The 27,276-nt window shown below is 51.8% G+C and overlaps 1 protein-coding gene across 2 annotated transcripts in view; it reads left to right on the forward strand.

Moving 5' to 3' along the window:
* ST3GAL2 (ST3 beta-galactoside alpha-2,3-sialyltransferase 2) overlaps positions 1-27,276 on the forward strand; it is a 47,392-nt gene that overhangs the window by 13,965 nt on the left and 6,151 nt on the right. Inside the window, exons 2-3 of one of the 2 annotated variants that reach the window (XM_086349832.1) lie at positions 18,255-19,590; positions 22,125-22,318. In XM_086349832.1, the coding sequence (XP_086205958.1) occupies positions 19,252-19,590; positions 22,125-22,318 (533 nt within the window). In that variant the 5' untranslated portion in view covers positions 18,255-19,251. The remainder of the gene's footprint in view (positions 1-18,254; positions 19,591-22,124; positions 22,319-27,276) is intronic. The other variant, XM_086349833.1, reaches the window with a different exon arrangement.

The raw sequence follows: 27,276 nt of genomic DNA on the forward strand, positions 1-27,276 counted from the left end.
GTGCCGCCTCATTTATCCTAAGTAAGCCTTGTAACAGGAAGGCATTCTCTTGACACAGTGCTCAGGCCCCAACTTAGCCCATGAGCCACTGCAGAGGGCTGGTGGCTCCTCCAGCATCTGGTCTTGGCAGGAGTTACACACATCTCACCACCTGGCTCCTTCTCCCCACTGGGCAACAAGAATATTAACTGATAAGCTGGCCTGGTTGATGAAAGTTTCCAGGTGAGTTGGGCAAAAGATTGTTCTGGTTTAAAAAACAACAACAGAGAACACTTTGAAGTCATCTGATAAAGGAGATAAGCGCCTGACCACAGATTGGCGTTTCTGGCCCACCTCCTGCCTGGAATGTGAGTGGTGCCCAGACGGGCCTCCGCACCCCACACTGCAGCCCACCAGCATGCAAGATGGTCCCATTTCATGCCCGGTGTTGAGATGAAGCCACAAAAAAATCAGAAGAAACCGCCACCTGATAAGGAAATGTGGGGGCAGGATGGATAGAATACGGGAGGTTGTCTACAGCCCACTGGCCCTCCCCTGCCGAGGCTGGAGCCGTTTAAAGAAATTTGCAGCCGACAAAGTAGGCCTCTGTCCTGCAGCCCTGGCCGTCCCTTTCATGATGTTGCCTGGTTCCAGCGGCTCGGCAGACTTCCCACCTGGGTGGCTTGGCTGGGCTGTGAGGATTGAAAGGTTCCAACCAAGGTATCCCGAGGGTATCCTGACCAAGGGGAGGAGGTTGGCACAGTCCTGGGGCCGAGGACACAGCCCTGTTCTCACTCGCACCTTCAAGTATGATGCTGGCCTGAGTGGAGAGTGCGTTCCTTAACTACCCCCTGGGCTGAGGGCCTGGAGAACCCTGGAACTGGGGCTGCTGTTTTCCCGGAAGCATTGCTTCTGGACCATCCCATCCCAGGAGCTCTGTGAGCATTCCTGGGGGCTGGAGCTGGTCCCACGGATCAGAGCTGTGGGCCAGGTCCATCCCAGTGTGGCCCCAGGAGGAGCTGGCATCTGCCCTCTGGTTGCTGAAGGGCTGCAGTCTTGAATTGTGCATGTGCTGTGACAACACAGACCCCAATCCTGCGGCCTGCCTTGCCCACAAAGTATCAGTCGCCCTGCCTCCTGGGCTCCTCTCCTGCAGGGTCACGGTGCTGGTCCTTTAGGTTAGGATCTCTTTTCCGGCATTCTCTCCTCCCCCCCGCTATCCCACAAAAGATACAGGGGTATACGCTAGAGTTTTAAGTTGAATCCTTCAACTCTGAGCGTGGGCCAAGGCCAGGCTGGAATTGGGAGTCATGGAGATGCTGGCCTGGAAGCTTTTAGAAGCACAGCTTCTCCCTTCGCTGGGTGTGCACTGGCAGGACTTGTGTAGACCCTAGCTCAGGCCTTCTCCATCAGTGTCTTCAGGTGGCCAGCCTCCCCAGGCTTCCGGTGCTGGGCGGAGAGCCCTGTCCGGAGCCCCGTGCCCAGTGCAGGCTGGGGAGGGGGCAGACCAGGGCGGTCGGGGAAACAGAAGCACCAGTCCTGTCCCTTCCCCGATGGTGAGGGCAGCAGTGATCAGATGCAGGATTCCTGGGGTGCCATCTCAGAGGGCTGGTTGGAAATTAGGGAGAGAACGTTTGCCCTTTGTGCCCAGCCCCTGGAGTTTCTTTCTCAGTCCGCACACCCTTGGCGGGAGTGCTCCAGGAAGCTGTCCAGGTGTAGTGGGCCAGGCGTTCCCTGGCTGGTCCCCTGCCTTGTGGGTGCACACGTTGGGGAGATGGAGGTTGGTTACCTGGAGAAACTATCTACTCCTCTTCCTGTTCACTCAGTTCTGGCAGGGGCAATGGAATGCCGTGAGCCTCTCTTCTAAACCCTCTATCAAACCTACACCTGCCCGCCCACCCCAGGGCAGAGGGTGTGTGTGCGTTTGAGGGAACCGGCATTGAGAAGGATTGGATTAATCCATCTTCCTGAGAAGAGCAGAGTGCTGTCTTTCATGAGCATGAGCTGGATGAGAAACATTGTCCTCCCCAGGGTCTGGGAGCTGAGGATCTGACTCACCCCTTCCTTCTGGAAGCCCTCGGCTCTGCCCGCCACGCCCGTTCTAGCTGTGGGCATTGCTCCAGTTATGCCCCCTAAGTCCTCTGGGGTAGGCCGCCCCCAGCTCCATCCTCTAGCGGCGAGGCCAGCAGCTGGTCTCTAGGGTTGGCTGCACTTGGCGTACCCTTGGAAAGGCAGCTCTCCTAGGGGGAGCCTGGCCAGCAAAAGCAGGGAGCCCTGGGTGGACATGGACCAGAGGGGCTGGTGGAGCCTCCTCAGAACGGGATTCCCATTGCTCTGCTCCTTGAAGGAGCAGGACCTGCGAGGCCAGAGAAGGAGCTTTGCTACAGGGTCAGTGATGTGGCCGCTCAGGAAGGGGAGGGCTGGGCTCTCTGTGCCGCCTGCTGCTCCCGAGTGCAGGAGATGCTTGTTGAATGAATACATCCTCTGCTTTGCTCTTGAAATCTGAAACGTCCCCTGGACACCCAGACAAGGTGCAGAAGGTAAAGGAGGGCCCGGCAGCTTCTCTGCGGCTCTTCATTACATCTCTGGTATGACTGAGGTCTGACTCGTAAACTGTGATGAATAGCCCAGCCACCTGGTGCTTTGAACCTTATCTTTAAAGGCAATCAGAACAGACTCGAAGCACCCTTGTCCCCTGGCCCTGGTAGGTGGTGCGGTCACGTTTAATTGCCCTTGGGAGGCAGAGTTGGGCAATAAGGTCTAGACTGCAGGTTCTCCAGACTCCTCTGACTTGCCCCAGGCCACCGTTTATCCATTTACTCATCCCACTCCCTCTGCCTCCTGAAGTCCTCAAAGATCTCTTTCCCAGTCTCTTACCTTCAGGGTCTCCTGCCTGTCTCCTGCCTCTTTCTCTCTTTTTCTTTGGTGGGGGAGACTGCCACACAGCATTCAGGATCTTCCTCAACCAGGGATGAAACCCATGCTTCCTGCGTTGGCAGCGCTGTCTTGACACTGAACTGTTGGGGAAGTCCACCTCCTGCTTCTCTTAATGTCAGAGGCTTTCAGCTCTGTGAAGAAACCCTCTTATTAACTTTGTCTTTTTTAGAATCTTGCTGCCAATGTGTGTCTAGAGAGTCACAGAGGTGGCCAAGTAAGGGATGGACCTTGGTGAGCTGTTTAGAACCAGCTTAGGGACTTCCCTGGCGGTCTAGTGGTTAAGACCCCAAGCTTCCAATGCAGTGGGTATGGATTTGATCCCTGGTTGGGGAAACTAAGATCCCACATTCCACACAGCATGGCTGAGAAAAAAAAAGGGACTAGCTCAGGGCAGGCTTGTGTTCTGAATGTGTGATGAAGTCAGGCACCAGGTGACAGGCTCCGTGACCCACAGGCTCTGCTGCAGGATGGACACAGCATTCCTTACTGCGCGGCCTTGGGGGTGAAGGTCCATGGGGCAGACTGGCTCTGAGACCTCAGGCCTCTGCTGCCCACCCCGCCCCCCCGGAAGCTGCCACTGTGGGGGTCGGAGGTTGGGCAGGCAGTGCCTTTGCTTAGGCACAGAAGGGAGTTCTGGAGCAAGACCTTGGCCGTCTGGCCTGGGAGGTGGGGGTTGGGGTGGGGCTGAGGAGCCCGCGATGCCTCTCCAGGGTCACGCGGAGCCTGGGGCTGACCGAACCATGGCCCCCCACCTGCCCAGCCTGGGAGCACAGGCACTGAGCTGGAAGTTTTCTGGCTCTCCTTACAGAAACTCTGCAAGATACGTGGTATCTCCATGTTACAGAAAAGGGCACGGATCAGAAAGGTTAAATGGTTCATAGCCGACAGGTGGCCAAACCAGAATCTGAAGCCAAGCTTTTTAGGTGCTTTTTTTTTTTCTTTCCATTTTGGAAGACTTGACTGGGAAGGACCCTGAGCTGGGGTGGGCGGTCGTGAGATCTGACAAGTCCCAGCTCGAGAGAACTTAGCCAGCAGCCTGTGGTGCTTGGGGGCGGACCAGAGAGAGGTGCGTCCTAGCCACCCTGGTGTCTCTGCTGACGGAAACTGAGGAGCAGGCTGCCTCGACCATTCCTACCACCCAGGCAGCCCCCTTAGCTTTTATACACTCACTTTCTCCTTGCCTCTGACTTGTGAAATCTGGTTTGTACCTGAGGTCTCATGTTTCCTGGTGATCTGCAAGAAGTCAGAGAAAGCTTGAATGTCACAGCTGAAAGAGTGGGGCTGATTATCATTTCCCTTTGCACGTTTACACAATGATTTATGAAAGTGGTTTCAAAGCATTTTTCATTACCCTTATTTCTGCTGCTTACAACCCTGGGGTTGTATAGAGAGACGATATTCAGTTGAACAAATTTAAAAAAAAATTATTTTATATTGGAGTCTAGTTGATTTACAATGTTGTGTTAGTTTCAGGTGTAGGGCAAAGTGTTTTTGTTATACATATATCCCTTCTTTTTCAAAAACTCTTATCTTGTATAGGTTATCATAGAATATTGAGTAGAGATCCCTGTGCTATGTGGTAATCCTTGTTGATTCTCTGTTTTATGCATAGTAGTGTGTATATATTAATCCCAAACTTCGAAATTATCTCTCCCCTCTATGGACAAATATTTTTTGATGCCTGCCATTCGAAGGCCAATGCTAGGTAATGAATTAAATAACATGTCCGTGTCTTTTTAGGTTTTGTGTAGGATCATAATAAATGTGGGCTAGATTTGGCCTATGGTCCAAATTAGCTCATAACCCTAGAGGAATGGGCATGATGAGAGATGAGGCTTGAGAGGGTGGCCTGGTTTAGGGAGTCTCTGGATGCTCTGTGAGCCTGACCTTGGCCGTGTGAATGAGAGTGCTGTGTCTCCATCCACATGCTTTTGAATGCAGGAAGGTGATGTGTTTACATCTGAAATGCCACACGGCTAAAGAGGCGATTGAGAATGTAGATCTGGAGTCTAGGGTAGGAGGGCAGGCTCCTGTTTGGAAGGGGCGCATAGAGAGGCAAAGAGGAAAAGAGCTGAGGGTGGAACCTTCAGAGTCCATTAGCTGTTGGAAAAAACAAGCAGTGGAAGGGTCTGAGTGAAGAAGGTAGGTCACAGTGGCTTGGAAGTCAAAGTGACTGTAGCAGGAAACAAACAGGAAATAATCACAGAGGAAGGAGAGGGGGTCGTGGGAGAGCCTTCCTCTGATTGTTCAAGAACCTTGACCTGGAAAGAAAAAGTGTCTAGCTGCCTGATGATAGCCCAGACTAGAATTTGGCTCCCGAATTCACTGCTGTCCTGATGTAACTGAGACTAAAGGCTGGGCCTGCTGCAGGGGGCTGGGGTCTTGAAGGGAGTCAGATGGGCCTTTCATCAAGAGTATCCATGTGGCCAGTATACCAGTTTCCCTGGCCGGGTAAAAGACTGGGAGATGCTGAAGTGGTGTGGAAGAGGGGCTGAAGGCATGGGACTGCGTGTCTGCCCACCCCTGCAGCCAGCCCACGGTGGACTGGGGAGAAAACGGGGTGGGGATGGGAGAGCAGTTTTAACTGGAGCTTTCGATCAGCTTACCCCAGGCTGTCTCAGTCAACTTCCCTCAGTGTCCTGGCTGGAGTTCTGTGAATCCCATTAGAGATGGCTTGATATGCCTTCTTGGGAGACTGTTAACGGCAGGGAGTCCTAGTTCCTTGGTACGAATAATTTAATCCAGCTCATCCAGTCAAGATGGCACTGTAAATGTATAGCAGTGATACATAAGAAAGACAAAATGCTGAAAACATAGCCATGTACTACTCCCCCTCCCTCCCCACATAAAATGATAAACATCCCTGTAATGAGAAATGGAGCAAGAACACACAGGGGAGAGCAGGGCAGAAGCTGCAGCCCTGCTGGTCTGAGTCTGGATGTAGGCAGAAGTGACTGGAAATCTGGGGTAACAGCTCTGACGTGCTCAACACAAAGCGTGGAATCAGAGCTGGGCACACTGCTGGAAGCCGGGGGCTGGGAAACGGGTGGTGTCACCCGTTCCCTGGGGCTATGGCTTATCACGAAGATGGTTACCTAGGCACACCCCAGTGTCAGCCTGGATCTAAGCTGAGCTAGTGCTGCAAGATGTAATTCTAGACCAGGAGACCCAAAGGACATGGGGAGGCAAAGGTGAAAACCCCTAGATGGTGGAGGGATGAACTTGTATACTCAGAAACATGTGAGGAGGGAATTCCCTGGTGGTCCAGTGGTTAGGAGTCTACGCTTCCTCTGTAGGAGGCACAGGTTCAATCCCTGTTCAGGGAATTAAGATCCTGCATGCTGTGCAGCCAAAATAATAAATAAAAATTTTAAAACATCACAAAGATGGTGACCATGTTTGGGTCAGCCTCTAAAAGAAAAGTGAGGAAAACTAATATGAAAAAAGAACAGAAACAAAGAAAAATTTACCCCAGAAATGAAAATAACAGAGTAATCAGAAAATAACTTTATAAAGATCGTCAAAGAGATTAGGGCAACAGAAACACATTAAAGAAAAGAAAGGGGAGTCATAAAACAAACAGTAGGTGAATATGAAAATTTTTAAAAATTCTAGCATTGAAAAATAGTGTAATTAGAACTTGAGACGATGGATAACTATAGCCAGGACCCATAGAAATCATGACTTGGACACTCATGCTGAGGAATTAATTTAGAATGCAGGATAGACATGGAGAACAGAGTGACAGGCTTTAGTACAAGTCTAGTAGGAATTCCAGATACGAATCAAGGAAATGGCAGAAAAACATTTGAAGTGATAATGACTGAGAATTCCAAAATTGAAGTAACAGCATGAATACCAAACAGAATGCTGCTGCTGCTGCTAAGTCGCTTTAGTCGTGTCCGACTCTGTGCGACCGCATAGACGGCAGCCCACCAGGCTCCCCTGTCCACAGGACTCTCCAGGCAAGAACACTGGAGTGGGTTGCCATTTCCTTCTCCAAGGCATGCATGCATGCATGCTAAGTCGATTCAGTCATGTCTGACTCTGTGCGACCGCAGAGACAGCAGCCTACCAGGCTCCCCTGTCCACAGGACTCTCCAGGCAAGAACACTGGAGTGGGTTGCCATTTCCTTCTCCAACCAAACAGAATAAATACCTAGATATAATACAGTGAAACTGCAGATAAGAATAAAGGGAGTAGAGTAACTTATTACCCTCTCCCCCAAAAAAGAATAAAAGGAAAAAATGAGAATTCACTGGCAGTCGTGTGGTTAGGATCCACACTTCCACTGTAGGCGACAAGGGTTCAATTCCTGGTTGGGCAACTTAAGATCCTGCAAGCTGCGTGGTGCAGCCAAAAAAAAAGAACAAAGGGAAAATATTGAAAGCTACCAGGTGAGGGGACTACCAGAGAAAAGAATTCAAAGAAATGACAATTAGACCGACAGACAACATTTCATCAACATTAAAAGCCAGAGGTGATAGAAGACTGTCTTAAGGAAGCTAGAATTCTATATTCAGCTCTCATTCAAAAGTGAGGTGAAATAAAGATATTTCTGGACCTGCTAAGACAGTTTTTAAGAATTTATTTTTTAATTGAAGGATAATTGCTTTACAGAATTTTGTCGTTTTCTGTCAAACCTCGTCATGAATCAGCCATAGGTGTACATATATCCCCTCCCTTTTGACCCTCCCTCCCATCTCTCTCCCCAGCTAAGACAGTTTTATCAGCTGTAGATCGTGACTAAAAGAACTTCCAAAGGTATACTTGCTAGCACCAACTTTGAGTGCAGAAATTGACATAGTATGTTGATACATTTAACTGTGGAATGTATATTTAGATAATTCAGTCACCCACAGTGACTTAAACTCCAGAAAATATTTAATAAGCTTATGATGAGAAGTGTGGAGTTAGGGAGTTCCGGGGTTGGGGCAGTGGTCTAATACTGATATGAAAAACCCTGGGTCATCCCATTGTTCTGCTCTGCCACCTTAAGGATGTAAGATCTTTCTCTTCATGGCTGAGAGAGGGCTGCTACAGCTCCGGGTAGCATATCATCACCCTATAACTTCCCAAGCAGGGGGATGCTAAGAAAAAGGAAGCTTTCTAATGTGCCTCTTTTTTGGGAAGAAGAATCTTTCCAAGAAGGCCCCAGCAGATACCTCCTTATGTCTCATTGGCCCAAGCTGGTTCATCCCGACACCAGTTCCTGGTAAAAGGGAACAGGCTTACTGTGGTTGCCTGTCCAGTCTTGCCTCATCTTCTGGGACTGGGTTCTTTGCCGCCTGAGCCAAATCAGGACTCTGTTGGCAGGAAAGAAGGGGGAGTGGCTGCTGGTAGGCAACCAACAGTGTCGGCCACAGATGGCAAAACACACAAACAGCGATTCTGTGTCGTTTGTTTTTTTAATGTTAAAGAAGGAAAACTAAAATTGTTGACCACATTAGCAAGGAAGAGTAAGGTAGAGTAAGAAAGGGAATACCATTCTTAAATCACATCAGGTTTCTGCCTTGTTAAATAGAACAGTACTACTGAAAACCTTAGACCTCATTAGGAAAGTGTATTATGCCAGCAATTTAAGATAGCCACTAAAAGAGGAAAGAAGAGGGATATAATTTCCAACCCAGGAGGGAAAGAAGTGGTGGGAGTAGGGATAATGTGTCAATCCAACAAGGCAGGAAAAGGAAAAAGAACTAAAGGAAAACTAGTAAAGAGAAAACAAAGAGTAACACGACCCCAGATGCATCAGGGTAAAGGGTTATACTCGTATGTTAAACAACTACCAGATAAAAGGCAAATAACGAGTGGTCTGAAGCCTGGAGAGACTGGTCAGTGGGCACAGGGGCTGAACAGGAACCACCCTGGCCTTCGCCATAGAAGTGGTTCTGTTCTTTAAATAACTTGTTTTTCCCTTGTGCTATATTCTGGCCTCTCCTCAATTGTTTCTGTCTGGGTTTGCCTTGCTACTGAGATAGTATTGTTTTTCCAGACCGCTTCCTGCCTGCTGTATATAGTATAACAAAACCCTGGATTCTGTCCTGCCACAGGACACCAACACACCATGCAGGGACTCATTTAAGGGCAGGTGTGGTGCAGCGCCGAGACCCTGCACCCCCCGTCCCCCTGCCCTGCTGCTTGCCCATGCCCTAGGACTCAGCATCCCTCCCTTGGAGCCTGTTCTTAGGGTGCACCATCGATCCTCTCGCAATGAAGACTGATGGTTTATTTCTCCCGGGCTTATTGGAAAGTTAGCCAGGCTAGAAGAGCTGTATTAGCTCTTGCTTTCTGGTTTCCTGGCTGCCAACTCTGGACAGCGTCAGCAGTCCTGGAGCTGAGATCTCAGACTGAACATCCAGTCAGAGTGAGGTGTCCTGCAGTAAGACGGGCTCCTGAAGCAGACACTGCCGGAGGGGTTGTAACTGGGGAGCAAGGGGGCCTGAGTCACTAGGATAACTGAGGGGTCTGTGCCAGAGGCTGGTGCCAGTGTGTGGCAATGGATGGGTTCAGGCAGCCAGGCATGCAGAGGTCAAGCCAGCAGTTCTCAGATCAAGGATGTGGGCTCCAGTTCAGTGAGAAGGGGGGTTGTCGGGTCCCTCCCTCCACATCTTGACTGATTCCCACCCCCACCCCCCCCAGGCATCTGCTGTTGCCACACCCAGGAGGCAGGCAATTTGCTGGGTTGCTCGGTGGCCAGGTTCTGGGACACAGGGAGCACTTTGATTATTGTACCCCAGTAAGTGGGAAAAGCCTCTCTGTAAGGAAGGCAGTGAGAGCCTGTGGAGGGAGCCCTGGCCTTGGAGCCATCAGCCCTGGGATGGCATTAAAGCTCTGTCCCTCACCGCCTGGCTGACCTCGTTTGGCTGTCTTGGGACTTCTGTGAATACCGAATGAGAGGCTGTGCCTGTGAATGCTCAGAAACGCGGAAAGCATCACACACGTGAGTACTAATCTGTGGCTTGATGCCTTTCCGTTGAGGCTCTGGGACACATCCTTAGGCCGCGTGTCTGGGTGGAAAGAGCGAGCTTTATCAGAGTCTCGGGCTGGGATTTTCTTTCCTTCTGTCCAACCCCTCCAGCTTTAAGCAGCCGCCCTCCCCCCAGCCTCTGCTCCTTATTTTGACGTTTCTTTTCTCTGCCTGCCAAGAAGATTGTGTTCAGCTGCGCTGGTCTGAGGCTGTGCTATCCTGTGCTTCATTAGGTTAATTCGATGGCTTGTCTCCTGGGAACGGACCAGAGACTGGCTCTAAAACCGCACTCGCCTCCAAAACCCAGTTCCCACTGTTCTCCTTTGGGGCTGGCTTTGCTGCTCAGTCCCATATGCCTGCTTTTCCTTTCTTCCACCTGCAAGCTGGCTAGGGCCTCCTTTGGCTTCCCTTGGTTCTTTGTATTGGTGTAGTTGTTCAGGCTTGCATCCCCTGCTGGGTAGAAGGCTCTAGGGGAGACCAACAGTTCCTCAAGCCTGCCCTCGACCTTCTGGATTCTAGTCACCAGTTCCTCTGTTCAGCCTCAGCATCTTGAATTCAGCAAGCCTTTCAGAGGGCATTTATCATTAAACGGTATCACCAGATTTGCTAGCTTTGCGACCACAGCCTTCTTGGATGACCCTAGCATTGCCTTGCCTCCCACCAAATCCCCGTTTCTCTCCTCTCTCAGAGGATTGCTTCTCATCTATCTCTGTAAATCTCCAACCGCAACTGTAAAGGTGCATCACTCCCCGTGCCTGAGCCCGGGCCCCGCTTCGCCTCCTGCTAGCCTGGTAAGCCCTGTCCATGTGGGACTGGCTCCCCCAACCCGCTGCCCTGTTCCTGCTGCTCAGGACTTTGCTTCTCCATTAACCTCTTTTTCCTGCAGCGTTAGCTTCTCCCCCTACTGAACCATCCCCACCAGCATACAAGCATTCTATATCTCGCATTCCACTTTACCCCATGCCCAGTTTTTGGTAACACCTTTATTGAGATGTAACTCACATAAAGTTCACCCATTTCAAGTGTACAAGTGAGTTGGTTTTAGTCTAGTCACATGGTTGTGCAATTTTAGGCCACAAACCATTTTAGAACATTTCATCATGCCGTTCACAGTCACTCTGCACCTCCTCTAACCCCCAACCCTAGGCAATCACTGATCAACTTTATTCTGGATATTTCCTGTAGAGGGAATCACATCATAGATGGGCTTTTGTGTTGGGCTTTTTTCACTTAGCACCATGTTTTCAAGGTTCATGCATGTAGCCTGTATCAGTGCTTTGTTTGTATGGCTAAGATTCCATTGTATGGATATTGGACATTTTGTTTATTCATCCGTTGATGGAACCTTGAGTTCTTTGTATAATCATTTGTGTATGTGTTTTTATGTGGATATATATTTTCATTTCTCTTGGATTATAGACCTAAGATTAGAATTGCTGAGTCATATGGTAACTCTGCATTTAACCTTTTGACTGCCAGACTGTTTTCCAAACGGGCGGCACCATTTCACATTCTCGCCAGCAATGTATGAAAGTTACAGTTTCTCCATATCTTCACTAATACTTGTTATTATCTGCCTTTTTTGATTATAGCCACCCTAGTGGGTGGTATCTGGTGGGATTTTTTTTAAACCATTTTACTTAAAAAAATTTTTTTTTTAATTTTTACTTATTTATTGGCTGTGCTGGGTCTTTGTTGTTGCATGGGCTGTTCTCTAATTGCAAAGAGCAGGGTCTGCTCTCTGGTTGCAGTGCACAGGCTTCTCTCATTGCAGAGCAGAGGCTCTAGGTTCCGGGTTTCAGTAATTGTGGCACATGGGCTCAGTAGTCACAGCTCCTGGGCCCCAGAGCACAGGCTTAATAGTTCTGGTACGTGGGTTTAGCTGCTCCATGGCATGTGGAATCTTCCTGGCCCAGGGATGGAACTCATGTCTCCTGCAACGGCAGGTGGACTCTTCACTGCTGAGCCACCAGGGAGGCCCTGATTGTGGTTTCGAGATGTATTTCCCTGATAGCTAATGATGCTGCATCTTTTCCCCTGCATGTTGGCCGTTTCTCACCTAGTCAGGTGTTCACCCCCTCCATACTCTGGATCAGCCATTGTGAAGGTCACTGCCAACAGCTTTCTCTCATCTGTGTCAGGCCTTCCCTCGATAATGTCTTCTGGTCCTGTAGTTTTAAAAATGAACTCTGCTCTGATGACTCTCGCTGTATCACTTCAGCTCTGACCTCATCCATGAGCTTCAGACATCTGCGTCCTGCTGCCTGTTGCCATTTCCACACGGATATTTAAAGGGCATCTCAGATTTAACCTGTTGTAAACAGAACTCTCGGAGAAGGCAATGGCGCCTGTACTCTTGCCTGGAAAATCCCATGGACGGAGGAGCCTGGTGGGCTGCAGTCCATGGGGTCACGAAGAGTCGGACACGACTGAGCGACTTCACTTTCACTTTTCACTTTTCACTTTTCATGCATTGGAGAAGGAAATGGCAACCCACTCCAGCATTCTTGCCTGGGAGAATCCCAGGGACGGCGGAGCCTGGTGGGCTGCTGTCTTTGGGGTCGCACAGAGTCAGACACGACTGAAGCGACTTAGCAGCAGCAGCAGCAAACAGAACTCTTGTTGATTTTTTTTTTTCTCTCACCCAAATCCATTTCTTTCCTGACTTTCTGTATGAATGAATGGCACCCCCACCACCCTCCATCTATCCCATCAGTTTAATCCTTCAGAATACATCCAGCCACTCAACACCTCCATTGCCTGGGATATTGGAGTAGCTCCTCTCTGGTCCCCTGCTAGTCTTATGCAGCAACCAGAGTAGTCCCTTAGCAAAAAATGTTTTAACCTACAAAAAAAAAAAAAAAAATTAGCTTTTATTCCTTAAAGAATAAAAATTTAAAATACTCTGTTCTTCCTACCTGGATTAAAGAGTAATACATTTCCCAGTACTTCTAAAGTCCCGATAGGTCCTTCTTCTTCTTTTTTCTTTTAGGCCCTTCTTATCTTACCTGTCTTCTTCCTCTCCAGGGAAACTCCCTGAATTTTACAGTGTTTCCCTGATTTTATCTGTTGTTTTATCATCTCTGTATAGAGGCTTAAACAACTTACTGCTTAGTGTTGCATACTTTTGAACTTTTCACGAATTCACACTATAAGTATCCCTGACTTACTCATTTTGCTCAGCATAATAGTCTTTTGGTCATATTCTTCCCTGTTTATTTCTGAAACTGGAGTTCATTCATGTTTACCATATGACGTGAATGGACCACAATTTATCCTGTTCTGATGGGCGTTTGGGTTGTTGGCAAATAGCACCAGCTATTAGCCAGTGCTGCCTTAAGCATTCATGTATGTCTCTTGGTACATAGATTCACATGTATCTGGTTGTAGAAATACCAGAGTTTACTACACACCCACAAGGATAACTAAAATTTAAAAGATAGAAGATACTCAGGCCATGAAACAAATGATACTTTCATTCATTACTGGTGGAATCTTATGCTACAGCCACTCTGGAAAACTATTTGATCATTTCTGGTAAGGTTAAACATACTGGTGTATGTACCCTATGACCCTGTAATTCCACTCCCAGGTATTTACCCCAGAGAAGTGAGAGTATGTGACTTGTGCAGAAAGGTCAGGGCAGTTTTACTCACAGCAACCAAAAATTGTAAACAACTCACTGTCCAAACATGGATAAGAATAAACTACTGATACATACAGCATGGATGAATCTCTAAAACACTGTGTTAAGCAAAAGAAGCCAGCCAGGCAGGAGTGTTTATATGAAGTTCAAGAATCAAGTAAACCTAGTGTATGATGGCAGGACTCAGCAGAATGGTTGAGCAGTGAATGATGACCAGGAAGGGGCACAGGAGAGCTCCCTGGGCGGGGAGGTGGGATGGGTGTGTGTAGAAATGTTCTGTATCTCATTCTGGGCACTTACACACACGCACACACAGGTCAACAGGCATCACGCTCTGCATCTTACTGTTTGTGAATTAAACCTCACTGGAAGAGACAGATTGTCCCGAGTAGGGGCAGGATTTTAGGGGAAAACGAAACGGTTGTCAGGGTTCACCTTAAGCTTTATTTATTTATTTCTTGATGTGGACCATTTTTAAAGTCTTTATTGAATTTGTGACAATATTTTGTCTGTTTTATGTTTTGGTTTTTTTGACCTCGAAGCATATGGGATCTCAGCTCCCCAACCAGGGATCCCCACACCCCCTGCATTGGAAGGCAAAGTCTTAACTCCCGGACCACCAGGGAAGTCCCTGAGCTTAAGCTTTTAAATCAGCTTCACAGGACAAGCAGACTGGACTCACCAGTTTTATAATTCATTGATCCCAAATATCCAGTCTTTGGTGAGAAACTTCACTTCCACCCAATCCAGAGGAAGGCTACAGTTGCTCAGAATGTCTTCTCACACGGGACATCACAAAATAAATTAGCCCAGGACAGATGGGGGGACTTTCTAATCTCTCATCGTGTTCCCATGCCATATTTTCTGTGAGAAAGATGTTTTTAAATTTTTCTTAAAAAAAAAAAATACTGTTCACATCCATGTTTTTTAAGTAATGCCAGATTAGCCTTCCAAGCGTTGTACCAATTTATTTTCTCACCAGTGGTGACTGAGTGTTTTTGATACTCTGCATCCTCTCTCAACTCTTGGTACTGTTGGTTTTAAAAAATTTGCTCCAAGGGCCCATTTAAAAATATAAATCAGGTCATGACACATCCCTCCCTTAAAGCTTCCCATTAGATTCATAATAAACCCTAATCCTTTCAAAGCCCATTGTAACTGGGCCCCTCGTACTTTCCTCTCCAACACTCTCCCCCATTTCACTGGCCTTCTTGCCGTGTTCATGTATTTAATATTTATTTATTTATTTGGCTGTGCCGGGTCTTGGGCTTCCCTGGTGGCTCAGATGGTAAAGAATCCACCTGCAATGCGGGAGACCTAGATTTGATCCCAGGGTTGGAAAGATCCCCTGGAGGACAGCATGGTAGGCCATTCCAGTATTCTTGCCTGGAGAATCCCATGGACAGATGGGCCTGGCGGGCTGCAGTCCATGGGGTGGCAAAGAGTCGGACGCGACTGAATACCAGGTCTGAGTTGTGACATGGCACATGGGATCTTCATTCTTCTTGCTGCATGTGGGATCTTAGTTCTCTGAGCAGGGATTGAATCCGGGCCTCCTGCATTGGGCACGTGGAGTCAGCTGCTGGGCCAGCAGGGAAGCCCCTCTTGCTGTGTTTTTAATGGCCGGGCTGTGTCTTCCTTTTGTCCTCTGCTCCCTCTCACGGCACCTGTAATTTCCGTCGTGGCATTTGTCACCCCCGTGCCTTTGTATTTGGACTGGAAGCTCCATGAGGACAGGACGTGTATGGACTGTCCCACACTAGCCCCTGAGCCCTCCCTGGCTCCTTCAATATCTGTGAATGAATAAACAAGCCAGCACCATCCAAGCAGCCCTGGAAGACTGGCCTCCTTCCTTCTGGGGGCCCCAGAGGCAGGGGCTGGTGCTCAAGTGTGTCCCCTTCCCCTGACTTTTTGACACTGGGGTTGGCATGGGCTTAACGTGAAATACCAGAGCAGCTGTGAAAGGGGAGAAATCAGAAATAGGCAGTGGCAACCGGAGGTCACGGGGGTGCATAAAAGGGCTTAATCAGGCAACTTCTGGACTTGGAGTGCGTGTCTATGAACTCCAAGTTTCTTGCTGCTTTAGCAACAGTCCCGCCCTGTGCCCCCAGTTGCCCTCAGCACATGCTCCCCACACAGCTCAGCCTTGGGATTCGCAGAGCAAGGGCTCTTGCTGGTGACTCGGCTTCTCTGCCCTTTCTAAACACAGTAACGAAACTGGGGCTTTTCCTCTCCCTGACAAGCAGCCGGTTACCTCAGATGCCCGCTTTGTTAGGACTCCAGGGAGTCACTGTGGCCCCAGCCTGTTTCCTTCTGAGCCTCCTGTGCAGGCTTCAGCTGGAGGCTACCTGCAGCGGCCACAGTGGGCCGAGGTCTCCCAGCCTGACCCCTCACCCCATCCCTTGCTCAGTCTGGAAAGTCACCACTTCCCGGGCTGGTTGCCTCGTGGCCGGCTCTCACAGGGTGCTGGGAGCGGGACCCTGCAAACCCAAGTTCCTTTCCGTAGATGTTGGGTGTGAGCACACGGAGGCCCTGAGGAGACAACAGACTTCTATTGATACTGACGGACTGCACACCCAGCCGCTGTGCATGCAGAGGGCTCAGGAGACCCTCGGGCAGGAGCACGCTGGACCAGTGTGACTGGGCCTGGGGCTTAGAGCTGGGAGTCCCGCTAAGGCTTGTGGGCGAAGCTTTACCCTGGACCCCGGGAAGCCAGACCCCGTGTCTCCTTGTCTCTTACCCCTGAGCCTCTGGGCCGTTGAAAGAACTCGTGGGCTTCTTTCTACACCCTGGCCAGTCTCAGGCTTTGGAACCACGTAGAACTGAACTTAAATCTCAGTTCCGCTCAGGAGACTGTAACCTTAGTCAAGTTCCTTCACGTGTGCAAGCATTGTTTCCCCATCTAGAATAATGTCTCCTTGTTGGAACATGCTAGTTCCGCTCCCTGATGGCTTTGTGGTTTGGCGTGGCCCCAGAAATTTGAGCTGCCACGAATGGAGGTGGTGGCAGAGGTTCTTAAACGTGGAGCCCGAGAGGCCTTCTGTGCAGCAAAGGACCTGGGAGGGCTGGCCAGGGTGGAGCTCCCAGTGAACAGCTGTGCCCGGGGCCAGGTCGGAACCAGGGCGGGCAGGATTTGGAGAGGAGCTGGTGGAGACAGGCCGGCCACGGGGATTAAGTGCTCCCCATGACATGGAGTCAGGCCTGGGGCTCCACTCTCAGCCTCATCCTCACTCTCGCCCTGGCTCCCGAGCACATGGCGTGGATTCAGGCTCCTTTCCTTTGGGTGTATCCACACACCACCCTGCCGCCTTTTCTCACTGTGCTTGTCAGGGGCCTCAGGCTGTCAGTACCCCCAGGGGCCCTGGCGTTTATTCCATAACCTGCAGATGAAGGCAGCTGTCCAGAGGGCTGAGCAGTGACCCCAGCGTCCTGTCACGGTCAGCTTCTCTTTCTGACACCAGAGCTGGAAGGAGTGTTAACGATTCACCCGGCTAACCCAGGGCCGCCTCATCTGTAGCCCACACTGGGGAGAGAGGAGGGCCAATCCCAGGGCCCAGGCTGGCTGTAGCCCTCACTGTGGGAGGTGCTCTATCTCTTCTCAGGGGTCCAGAGCACCCAGGCTGGGGTGGTCATATCCGCAGTCCCCTGTGATCTTTGCTCTGGGCCATTTTCTCTTAAGTTTCACCTGAAATTAACCTCCTGTAGCTAGAATTAGTTCAGTTCAGTCACTCAGTCGTGTCCGACTCTGTGACCCCATGAATTGCAGCACGCCAGGCCTCCCTGTCCATCACCAACTCCCGGAGTTCAGCCAAACTCATGTCCATCGAGTGGTGATGCCATCCAGCCATCTCATCCTCTGTCGTCCCCTTCTCCTCCTGCCTCCGATCCCTCCCAGCATCAGAGTCTTTTCCAATGTGTCAACTCTTCGCATGAGGTGGCCAAAATATTGGAGTTTCAGCTTTAGCATCATTCCTTCCAAAGAACACCCAGGGCTGATCTCCTTTAGAATGGACTGGTTGGATCTCCTTGCAGTCCAAGGGACTCTCAAGAGTCTTCTCCAGCACCACAGTTCAAAAGCATCAATTCTTCGGTGCTCAGCTTTCTTCACAGTCCAACTTTCACATCCATACATGACCACTGGAAAAACCATAGCCTTGACTAGATGGCCCTTTGTTGGCAAAGTAATGTCTCTGCTTTTGAATATGCTGTCTAGAATAGGAGCTTCCTAAACCTGGCTTTTGCAGGTACTCATTTTGTGGCTCTAGGGAGATTACTTTCCATCCTTGTTGAAGTGTCAAAGTGTTAGTTGCTGAGTCGTGTCTGACTTTTTATGATCCTATGGACTGTAGCCCCCCCGGCTCTTCCGTCCATTGGATTCTCCAGGCAAGAGTAGGGGAGTGGGTTGCCATTTCCTTCTCCAGGGGCTCTTCCCAACCCAGGGATCAAACTCCACTCTCCTGCATTGCAGGCAGAGTCTTTACTGTCTGAGCCACCTCTGGCTCAGAGAGCGTGGCCAGCAGCTCTAGTCCTGTGATGCTGGAGTTAAGGAGCAGAGCGCGGTGCTGTCAGCACGGGAGGGAGGAGCCCTCCTTTGTCCGCCCTTTGGTAAAGGGGGCGTCTCCTTCTGCCCGCTCTGTCCCCTCTGGGCCTCGGGGGCGGGGGCAGAGGAGAGCATGTGTGCGTGTGGGATCTGTCTGCACTTTATTTTTCCTCTCTGATTTCAGAGTCACGCTGCGGCAGCCTGGTGCCTGACAAGTGAGGGGAACCTGCCAGGGGATTACTGCTCGCTCAGGGCAGGACCGAGGCCTCGGGAGCAGGGATGGGCAGGGCAGCCTCCAAGCCTGGGCCAGCAGCACTAAGACGGAGGCCCCAGCCTGGAGCTCGACACGTGCCCGCTTGGTTGCCCCAGGTGGCACTCACAACAACGCTCTTCTGAGAAGCGGGTGATCGCAGGCCCCAAAGGACCACACAGCAGGAGCTGGAGCTCAGCCACCCCTACACAACTAGGACCATCAGGAGAAGGGACGGGCGCCTCGGGGGAAGTAGGAAGGCGGAACCGAGCGGCAGGAGGACCTTGTCCCTGAAGAGTTTACCGGCACCCACAGAGCTTCTTGAGTCTCTTCTCCCCAGATCGGGCTCAGTTCCCTTTTCTCCTGGCAGAGGCATTGGGCCCAGAGAGGGGAAGACTTCATGACCTTTCGGCTGCTGGAAGCCCAAGTGCTCTCTGCTGTGACTGGGGTTCAAGGGCTTCCCCGCTGTGGGGGACGAGGGTCCGCCTCGGCATCTGCTCATGAACCACAAGGACCCCGAATGCTCCAGACTGGATCATTTCAAGCCGCCAAAGAGGGGGACCCCCAGAGCTGGCAGCCAGCAACCCCAAGGGACTAGAAGGCTGGGATGGACTGACCTCCCCTTTGCCGGGGCTCCGGGAGCAGCAGAGCCTCTGTGGCCCAGCTAGTGGCAGACGGAGCTGATGAAGCTGTGAGCGGGGCTGGCGGCCGGGACAGGAGCTGCTGCTGCCGCCGGACTCTGCTGGCACCGAGGGCGCATGCGCAGGCCCCTACCTCGGTCCCTGCTCAGCACCCGCCCGCATGTCCTTTGCACGTGGTGCCAAAGCACGTGGGCTGCGCTGTAGCTGGCCTGTCCGCGGGCTGGAGAAGCAGTGGCCGTGGTGAGGCCCGCCTGCCGCCAGCCTGAGGGCCCAGCTCCCGGGCGCGCACCATGAAGTGCTCGCTGCGGGTGTGGTTCCTCTCCATGGCCTTCCTGCTGGTGTTCGTCATGTCGCTGCTCTTCACCTACTCCCACCATAGCACGGCCACCCTGCCCTACCTGGACTCGGGCGCCCTGGACGGGGCTCCCCGGGTGAAGCTGGTGCCGGGCTACGCTGGCCTGCAGCGCCTCAGCAAGGAGGGGCTGGCTGGCAAGAGCTGCGCCTGTCGCCGCTGCATGGGTGACACCGGCGCCTCCGAGTGGTTCGACAGCCACTTCAACAGCAACATCTCCCCCGTTTGGACTCGGGAGAACATGGACCTGCCCCCCGACGTCCAGAGGTGGTGGATGGTGAGAAAGCCATGGCCTTTGCTGCCCCCTTTCTGGAGTCTGTCCTCTCCATTTAGGAGACCCCCTGAGACCCCCCTCTGGGATTTGGGCGGTCTGTCTCCTGGCACCCTTTGCACCCTTCACTGGACCGGAGCCAGCCACCAGGGGCACAGAGTGTGAAGGGTAGAGCGAGCTTTGGCCAGCAAGGGGAGAGAACTCACATTTCCTAGTGCCTGCAGAGGCCAAACAGAGACCAGAAATGCCTGCTGGGTCAAGGAGGTAAAATAAACAGGAGAGGCAGGTCCCTGGGGAGAAGATGCTGAGAAGTGAGGCCCATGGCAACAGGAAGGCCTGCCCTTCAGAAAGCAGGTGGCAGCTCAGCTCCAGTGCTTGTTGCCATGCTGGCCACTTCCTCATTTGTAAATGTTTGCCCCAAATAATTTGAAACACCATTCCATTCAGTTGGTTCTCTTCACTTGCTAGAAAAGGTTTTCTTCTGGGTTATGATAAGAACGGAGAAGGCAATGGCACCCCACTCCAGTACTCTTGCCTGGAAAATCCCATGGACGGAGGAACCTGGTAGGCTGCAGTCCATGGGGTCGCTAAGAGTCAGACACGACTGAGCGACTTCACTTTCACTTTTCACTTTCATGCATTGGAGAAGGAAATGGCAACCCACTCCAGTATTCTTGCCTGGAGACTCCCAGGGACGGGGGAGCCTGGTGGGCTGCCGTCTATGGGGTCGCACAGAGTCGGACACGACTGAAGCGACTTAGCAGCAGTAGCAGCAGCAGGATAAGAAAGCGTCATCGGATCCTTTGGGGGCTGAGGGGAAGGGAGGAGAGGAAGCCACTCTTCTGGACCCTGTCACCTCTTTGCTGCTTTGGCTCCCTCCCCTCCTCCCCATCGTCTCTGGCGCATTTCTCCGCAGGCTCCACCAGGGCCATCTGCTCGCCACACATGTCAGCAGTGGCTCCGTGTCAGTCCTTAACCCAGGGCCCCGCAGGCTGCCGGTGCTCCCTGCTGAGTGACTGGGGAGCCACTGCATGCTCCCTGGTCTCCCCAGCTGGCAAATGGGGAGGGTGATAACTCCCTCTCTTTCTCATATTCAGGGCAACTGAGAATGAGCTCGTGCGATCAGGCCTATCAGAGCAACTGACAGATGCTGCTCCTGGCGCGGACTGTCAGAGCCCCCGAGGAGGGGGAGACTACAGGGCAGGATCTACCAAGAGCCACACAGGCCCTTGCCATGACAACTTGGAGCCCTTGAAGGGTCCTGCCTGTTCCTCATAGTCACATCCTTCATTTTATGCGGAAATCCAGGTTCAGAGAGTACGCAGGGCTTGCCCAAGGGCATAGGTCTCAGAGGCGGCCGTGAAGGGCCAGAACAGTCCTCTGGGCAACGATGGAGTGAGAGGCCGGCCAGGCCCCCTGCCCACAGGGATGAAACTCAGAGCTGTCTAAGCCTTAGAAGCCACTTCTCTGCTGCTCCCCACAGTCACCCCTTTTGCTGTGAACTTAGAAATTCTTATTTCAGAGCTAAGCTTCCTCTCCACACTGAGTCCCTGTTCTTGTGCTCGGGGGCCCCTCCTATGCTCAGGGAAGCAGGCCCACCATCCCCTTCCTGCTTTCTCTTCCCCTGAGCAGCTCCTACACAGCTGCACACTTGCAGTGTTATGGTTCAGACCACAGAGCATGTTAAAGCCCTTAGAGATGGTGGCCCGGGGGTTGAGTCCAGCTCAGTGTTCTAAAACTGTTTGCCTTAATTGCCATCTCTTAGGAATCTGATTATTTCACATGAGATCTGTATTTTCAGCTTTTCTTGAAATATTAGAAAATCTGGTCCCTCTCACAGTCCCACAAGGCAACAGTTGGCTGAAGTCACCCCTTTTTGATGGCGGCTCCTGTTTGCTATAGGCCCCACCTGCCTCTTCACTGCTGTGTGTTACCTGTCTGGCACTGTGGCGTTTGCGTGCTGCCCTGGCCTCATTTTACAGTCTTCAAAGTCACTGGTGGCAAGAGGGGCGGGGGACCAGTTTCTTTCCAGCTCTTCTGACTCTGGAGGAATATCTGTGCCCTCTTGCCTTTTCCCCAGGGCTGAGGGCTCCAGGTCTCCCCGGATCTCGCCTGGAGCTTCGGGCTGAGTCCCTGGGGCGCCCCCTGCAGGCTGACTGGGAATGAGTCCCTGAAGCTCCCCTGAGACTGTCCTCATTAACTGCATTCAGAATGACTCCCGAGCAGGGGCCTCTCTACTCTGTGGCACAGGCCTGCAAACCCCTGAAGAACAGGCTGAATGGCACCTTGACCCCTGAGTCCGGCCAGTATTGCAGAGCTGCTCCTGAGAGCAAGGCACTGGTCTGGACACCGCTGTGTTGTTGAGTGACAGGAGGGTCCTCACTGTTCTGGGAGGATTCCCGCCCCACGATAGTAGGAGACCTGTGCAGCTTGGACCCTGGAGGCTGAGAGCAGCGAGGGGGAGCAGGCTGGAGTTGCCTCCTGCTCACTCCGCCTCCCCCTCCCTGCTCCCCCCTTTCTTTTTTCTCCCTCCTCTACAGATGCTGCAGCCGCAGTTCAAGTCACACAACACCAACGAAGTGCTGGAGAAGCTGTTCCAGATAGTGCCAGGCGAGAACCCCTACCGGTTCCGGGACCCCCGCCAGTGCCGGCGCTGCGCCGTGGTGGGCAACTCGGGCAACCTGCGGGGCTCTGGCTACGGGCCAGACGTGGATGGGCACAACTTCATCATGAGGTGAGTCCCAGGGACCCCAAGGCTGGATACGGGACAAGCCTCCAGGAGGAGGCACTGGCCTCCTTGGCCTTGCCCAGCTGTAGGAGGAATTGCCAGCTGCTGGGGGGTCCTGGAGGACCCTGATTCCCAGAATCTTCCATGACAAGCTCAAGTTTCTTTCTTTTTTTTTTTTCAAGTTTCTTGCTTTGGTTTCTGAGGTGAATTAATTGTTCAGTCTGTCAGTCATATTTGATTCTTTGCAACCCCATGGACTGCAGCACGCCAGGCTTCCCCCTCCTTCAGCATCTCCCGGAGCTTGTTCAAACTCCGGTCCATTGAGTTGGTGATGCCATCCAACCATCTTGTCCTCTGTGGATGAAGAGACACAATTCCCATTCTAAACTTTGCTTGAGGCCTGTACTCAGCTTCCAACTCTGAATACCTCTGGAGAGAGCTAAAGTCAGACTCCTGGCTCAGGTCTTGTGAAAACTGCTACCAGAGGCCCTTTCACCCATCTGGTCCCCTTAGCTGTTGGGCCAGGAGTGTGGGCCCCAAACAACTGTGGGTGATCCCTCTGGCAGACTGACAGAAGAGGGGTGTCCTGGGAAGAAAAAGGAGCTGTTGGTGCCTGCTCTGGGCCCTCATCCCTGACCCTTTACCTTTTTGCATTTAGACTGTGCAAGGGCTCATTCCCTCCACAGACATCTGAGCTCAGCCTTGAGGAGAAGAGAAAGGTTGGGAGGGCACGCATTGCAGACAAAGACACAAAGCAGGGAGCCTGGGCAGGGGAGCAGGGACTAGAGGCGGACTTGTGAACCTGGTACAGGCTGCTGTGCCGCCCCTCAACTTCTGTGTTCACCTTCTCCCCAGACATGGGGGCAGGAAATGCCACGTGGGGGATCCTGCCCTCTCAGTCCTGGGTGGAGGGAGAGCCCTGAGAATAAAAATACTGAAAATGCCAGTTTTCATTAAGCATCTCTTAGGATGAGCATTGAGAAAGACCAGGTTTCACAGGAGGCGGAAGGAAGGGCTTTGTCTTAGAAACTGTTGCTGTCTCCATAGCAACAACAAGGCAGCAATATGTCTCTGAGGCTTTCCACAGTCCTTGCAAAACCTCTCTCGTGTTAAAAGTGTTGGGGGTGGGGGAGAGAGGGGGGATGCTAAGAGTGGAGGGGAGAGAGGGGGGATGCTAAGAGAGCAGGGAGAGAGGGGGGATGCTAAGAGTGGGGAAGGGGGGATGCTAAGAGTGGAGGGGAGAGAGGGGGGATGCTAAGAGCGGGCAGAGAGAAAGGGGGCTTGCTAAGAGTGGGGGAGAGAGAGGGGGCGATGCTAAGAGATGGGGGAGAGTGGGGGATGCCAAGAGTTGGGGGAGAAAGTTGGGTGGTGGATGCTAAGAGTGGGGGGAGAGGGGGGATACTAAGGGTTGAGGGAGAGAGGGGATGCTAATCCAAATCCAGGCCCCCAGAGCCACCTGAGATCCTCCCCATCTTCCGGCTGCTGGCACCCAGAAAGCAAGAGAGGCGGGCTGGGAGCTGGAGGGGACCTCGCTCCCCAAGACAGTGGCTGAGATGGGGGACAGGTGGCTGGCCAGCACCTCAGAGCAGCCATGGGACCCTTGGGAGGCCCGGGAAGGGCTCTCATGCCTGTAGGTGCTGCCTGCAGGGCCTTTCCACCCCCTGCAGGGCTTCACCATGCACCTCGGGATGGTTGGGAAGCTCCAGGGAGTGGAGCACAGCGGGCAGAAACAGTTGGCTACTGCCACAGACCTGGGCGGTACCTGGTCCTGGTCAGGCAGAGAGAGACTCACAGACGTTCCCTCACAGGAACCAGGCTAGGAGACGGGTGTTGTGGACTGACACCAGGATTTCTTTGTGGATGTCACGATGTCAGGTCGCTCAGTCATGTCCCACTCTTTGTGACCCCATGGACTGCAGCCTACCAGGCTCCTCTGTCCGTGGGATTTTCCAGGCAAGAGTACTGGAGTAGGGTGCCATTTCTTTCTCCAGGGTTCTTAACATATATTCCATATCAATGACCAAAAATCCCTCAATAGTGGCAGGTATAAAGATACTCTTATTAAAATCAAGTGGAAAAGGATATTTTCTGCAACATTATTTAACATAATACTGAGACGAAGGAAGTAAAGCAAGGAATGAACAGCACAAATGGCGATTGTGCACAGGATTAAAAAAATTTTTACTTATAGATAATATGAATAACCCAACAAGCTTGTAGACTTAATAACACAGTTGGGTAAAATGGTTAAATATTATGATAGATATGTAAGTATCAGTAACTTTTACTTATATGAAATTGCAGATAAAGATTTGAGTTTTTCTGTAGGTGAGTATTTGTCAACCCTGATTGCACATTATTAGTGTTACATGGAAGCTTTAAAAAATATATGGATGCCTGGCTCCCACACCAGACTAGTTAAATGCTTCTGGAGACAGCTGACTCATTCTGGAGAAGCCAGGCCCTGGAAAGGGACCAGGGCGGAGCAGGTGCTCTAGTGTCTTTTTGTGGAAGGAGTGGCTTTTAGCCGATTTGTGGACGCAGCCAGATGGCCATGGAGGGCGACTGCTTATAGGCACGTCTTGGTTTGGAACCAGTGGGGAGGCCTCCTTCCCTGGAAACAGGATGGATGAAAGCCCCACCGGGAGGGCTGAACTGAGTTACAGTGAGCTGATAGCTCTGCCCAGTCCCCAGCCCCCACGCCCTCCCCTCGGTGCCTCCTCCCCTCTGACTCCAGAGCCCCCCTGACTAGATGGAGCTGAGCTGGTCCCCCTCAGCTGGCCAGCAGATGGATCCGCAGCTCCTCGAACAGCCGCGTGCAGATGGTCGGCTCACTGTGAATACGTGAAAGAGCGAAAGGACTGAGCGCCCACACGCTGAAGCCGAAGCATGCCCATATGCGCATCCTGCTCCGGGTGCTGTAGTGGCAGGAGACAGAGAGAACTCTAGAAGCTTCTCCCTGGAGTCACGGAAATCCAGCTCATCCTCTGCATCCCGCCCTGGTCCCTTTCCAGGGCCTGGCTTCTCCAGAAAGAGTCAGCTGTCTCCAGAAGCATGCCACTTCCTTCCCTTTCCTTGGAGGCTCTGAAACATCTTTTTAGATCCCTTATTCCATTCATCTCCAGACTTTTGGAAGTGGCTGCCTACCCAGCAAATGGAGGTCACCCGAGGGAGGTGGAGACTCCAGGAGGGCTGACTTGAGGCTGGGAGGCAGTGATCCTGGATGACAGGTCTAAGGAGGGGTGTCGTGACAGCTCTGGCTGCCGAGTCGTGGAAAAGGCAGATGGGCAGTCTTCGGGGCCGATCTGGGCAGCTACAACCCTTTGATCTGCAGGGCCAGCTTGGCCTCTCCATCTTCAATGAGAGGAGGTGTGTTTCTTGGGTCCTCACAAGTGTGAACCTTGACCCCAGCTCCTGCCCAGCCCAGACCCCAGCCAGCTTAAGTACCAGCAGCCCAAGTCTGCTCCCCACTTCCATACCCCAGGCAGCTGAGAAACGCCATCCCCATCAAGGCATCCTCTGCAACTGCTCTGCTCCTGCTCATCCTCACAGACCCCGGGGCTACTGTGGCAGAGCTGGATCCAGACAGGCTGTGCTGACAAGAGGACCAGTGGTGTGAGTGGAGCTGTAGCCCACAGTGGATGAGAAGAAGGCTTCTCAGCTCCTCTAGGAGACGGGGTCTCTCAACCCTAAAGGCCAAGACATCAGAGGGGCAGTTAACCTAAAGAACTGGGTTGGGGGGAGGGGGACAGGATCTTAATCCTTGTTCTGGGGCCAGAGCACAGTTGGTCCCGCAGGAGAGAATCTAGGCTTCTCCTTGAAGCAGACAGGGACTAAAGTGGCTAAGAATAAGGACTCACTTTCTAGTTCCCAATCAGGCCACTCTCAGTTTCCCAAACATAATGAGTTTCTCCAGTCCCTCAAGGGAAGGGAACCAGAGAGGCAGAAGGTACAGCAAGTGATTGGTAGAGGGGGCGTCTTGGACACGCCCTCACCACACTGTACCATCCATAGAGGTGTCAGGGGAGCCCCTGTGATACAGGGCCCAGGACCTAGGGGGTGCTGGCCCCTTTACAGACAGGGAATGTTTGAACTGGCCAAAAAGCTGGGAGAGCAAGTGGAGACTTTGCTGCCTCTCTCCCAGATCCCTGTGTCCCCAGTGGAGGCCCAGGTTACAGCCACCCGCTTGGGTGGTGTGAATCTACAGTGTGATCCACACAAGACCTTGTTCTCACAGCAGAAAAGACCAACAGGTTTGTGTTTAAAGCTAGATCACTTGTTTTTAAAATGCTCACAACAAAAGAAGCTTTGATTTTATTGATCCTGTTTTGCACCCCTTGAAAGGAATTGGAAGCCGCCTTGGTGTGTCACACCGCGGTGGGCAGGGGAAGGCTGGGTGGGAGAGACTATGCTGGGGTTCCAGGTTCTTCTAAGATGGCAAAGGAGAGATAGCCCCGCACTGCACGTGTGCCCGGGACAGCTGAGGTGGGCACTGCCAGAGCCCCGGGTTTCCCCTTTGGGCTTGGAGTGGAAGGGCGGACAGGAACGTAAAGTGCGGCGACAGGGCGCTGGTGCTGGCAGAGCTGCCTGGGGGCTGAGGGGAGCTCCACCTTCTTACCTTGCTTCACTGTCTTCTAGAAAAGAGGACAAAACAGCCTAGTGAGCTGTAAGCTGTGAAAGGCTGTCTTTTTATTTTAAAAAATTGTAAAAATGATATGTGCTGATTATTGGGGGAAAAAACAGAGGTGTACACATTAAAAAGTGGATTATCCCGTTCTCCAAGAGTAAGCATTGCTAAAATTTTAATACTCCTCCGTTTTTTTCTATTCATATACAGAAGTAAGCTTTTTCCCTCCCTCATCCCTTCTTTCCCTCACTTCCTTTTTCCCTTCTCTCTCCCTTTCCATCCTTCCCTTTTTTTCTCTCTCTTTTACAAAAAATGGAATCAGACTATTGAATTTTCA

This window comes from Bos grunniens, chromosome 18 (genome assembly GCF_055505025.1).
Source record: "Bos grunniens cultivar Pamir isolate PY7600 chromosome 18, Bosgru_T2T1.0, whole genome shotgun sequence".
Lineage (NCBI taxonomy): Eukaryota > Metazoa > Chordata > Mammalia > Artiodactyla > Bovidae > Bos > Bos grunniens.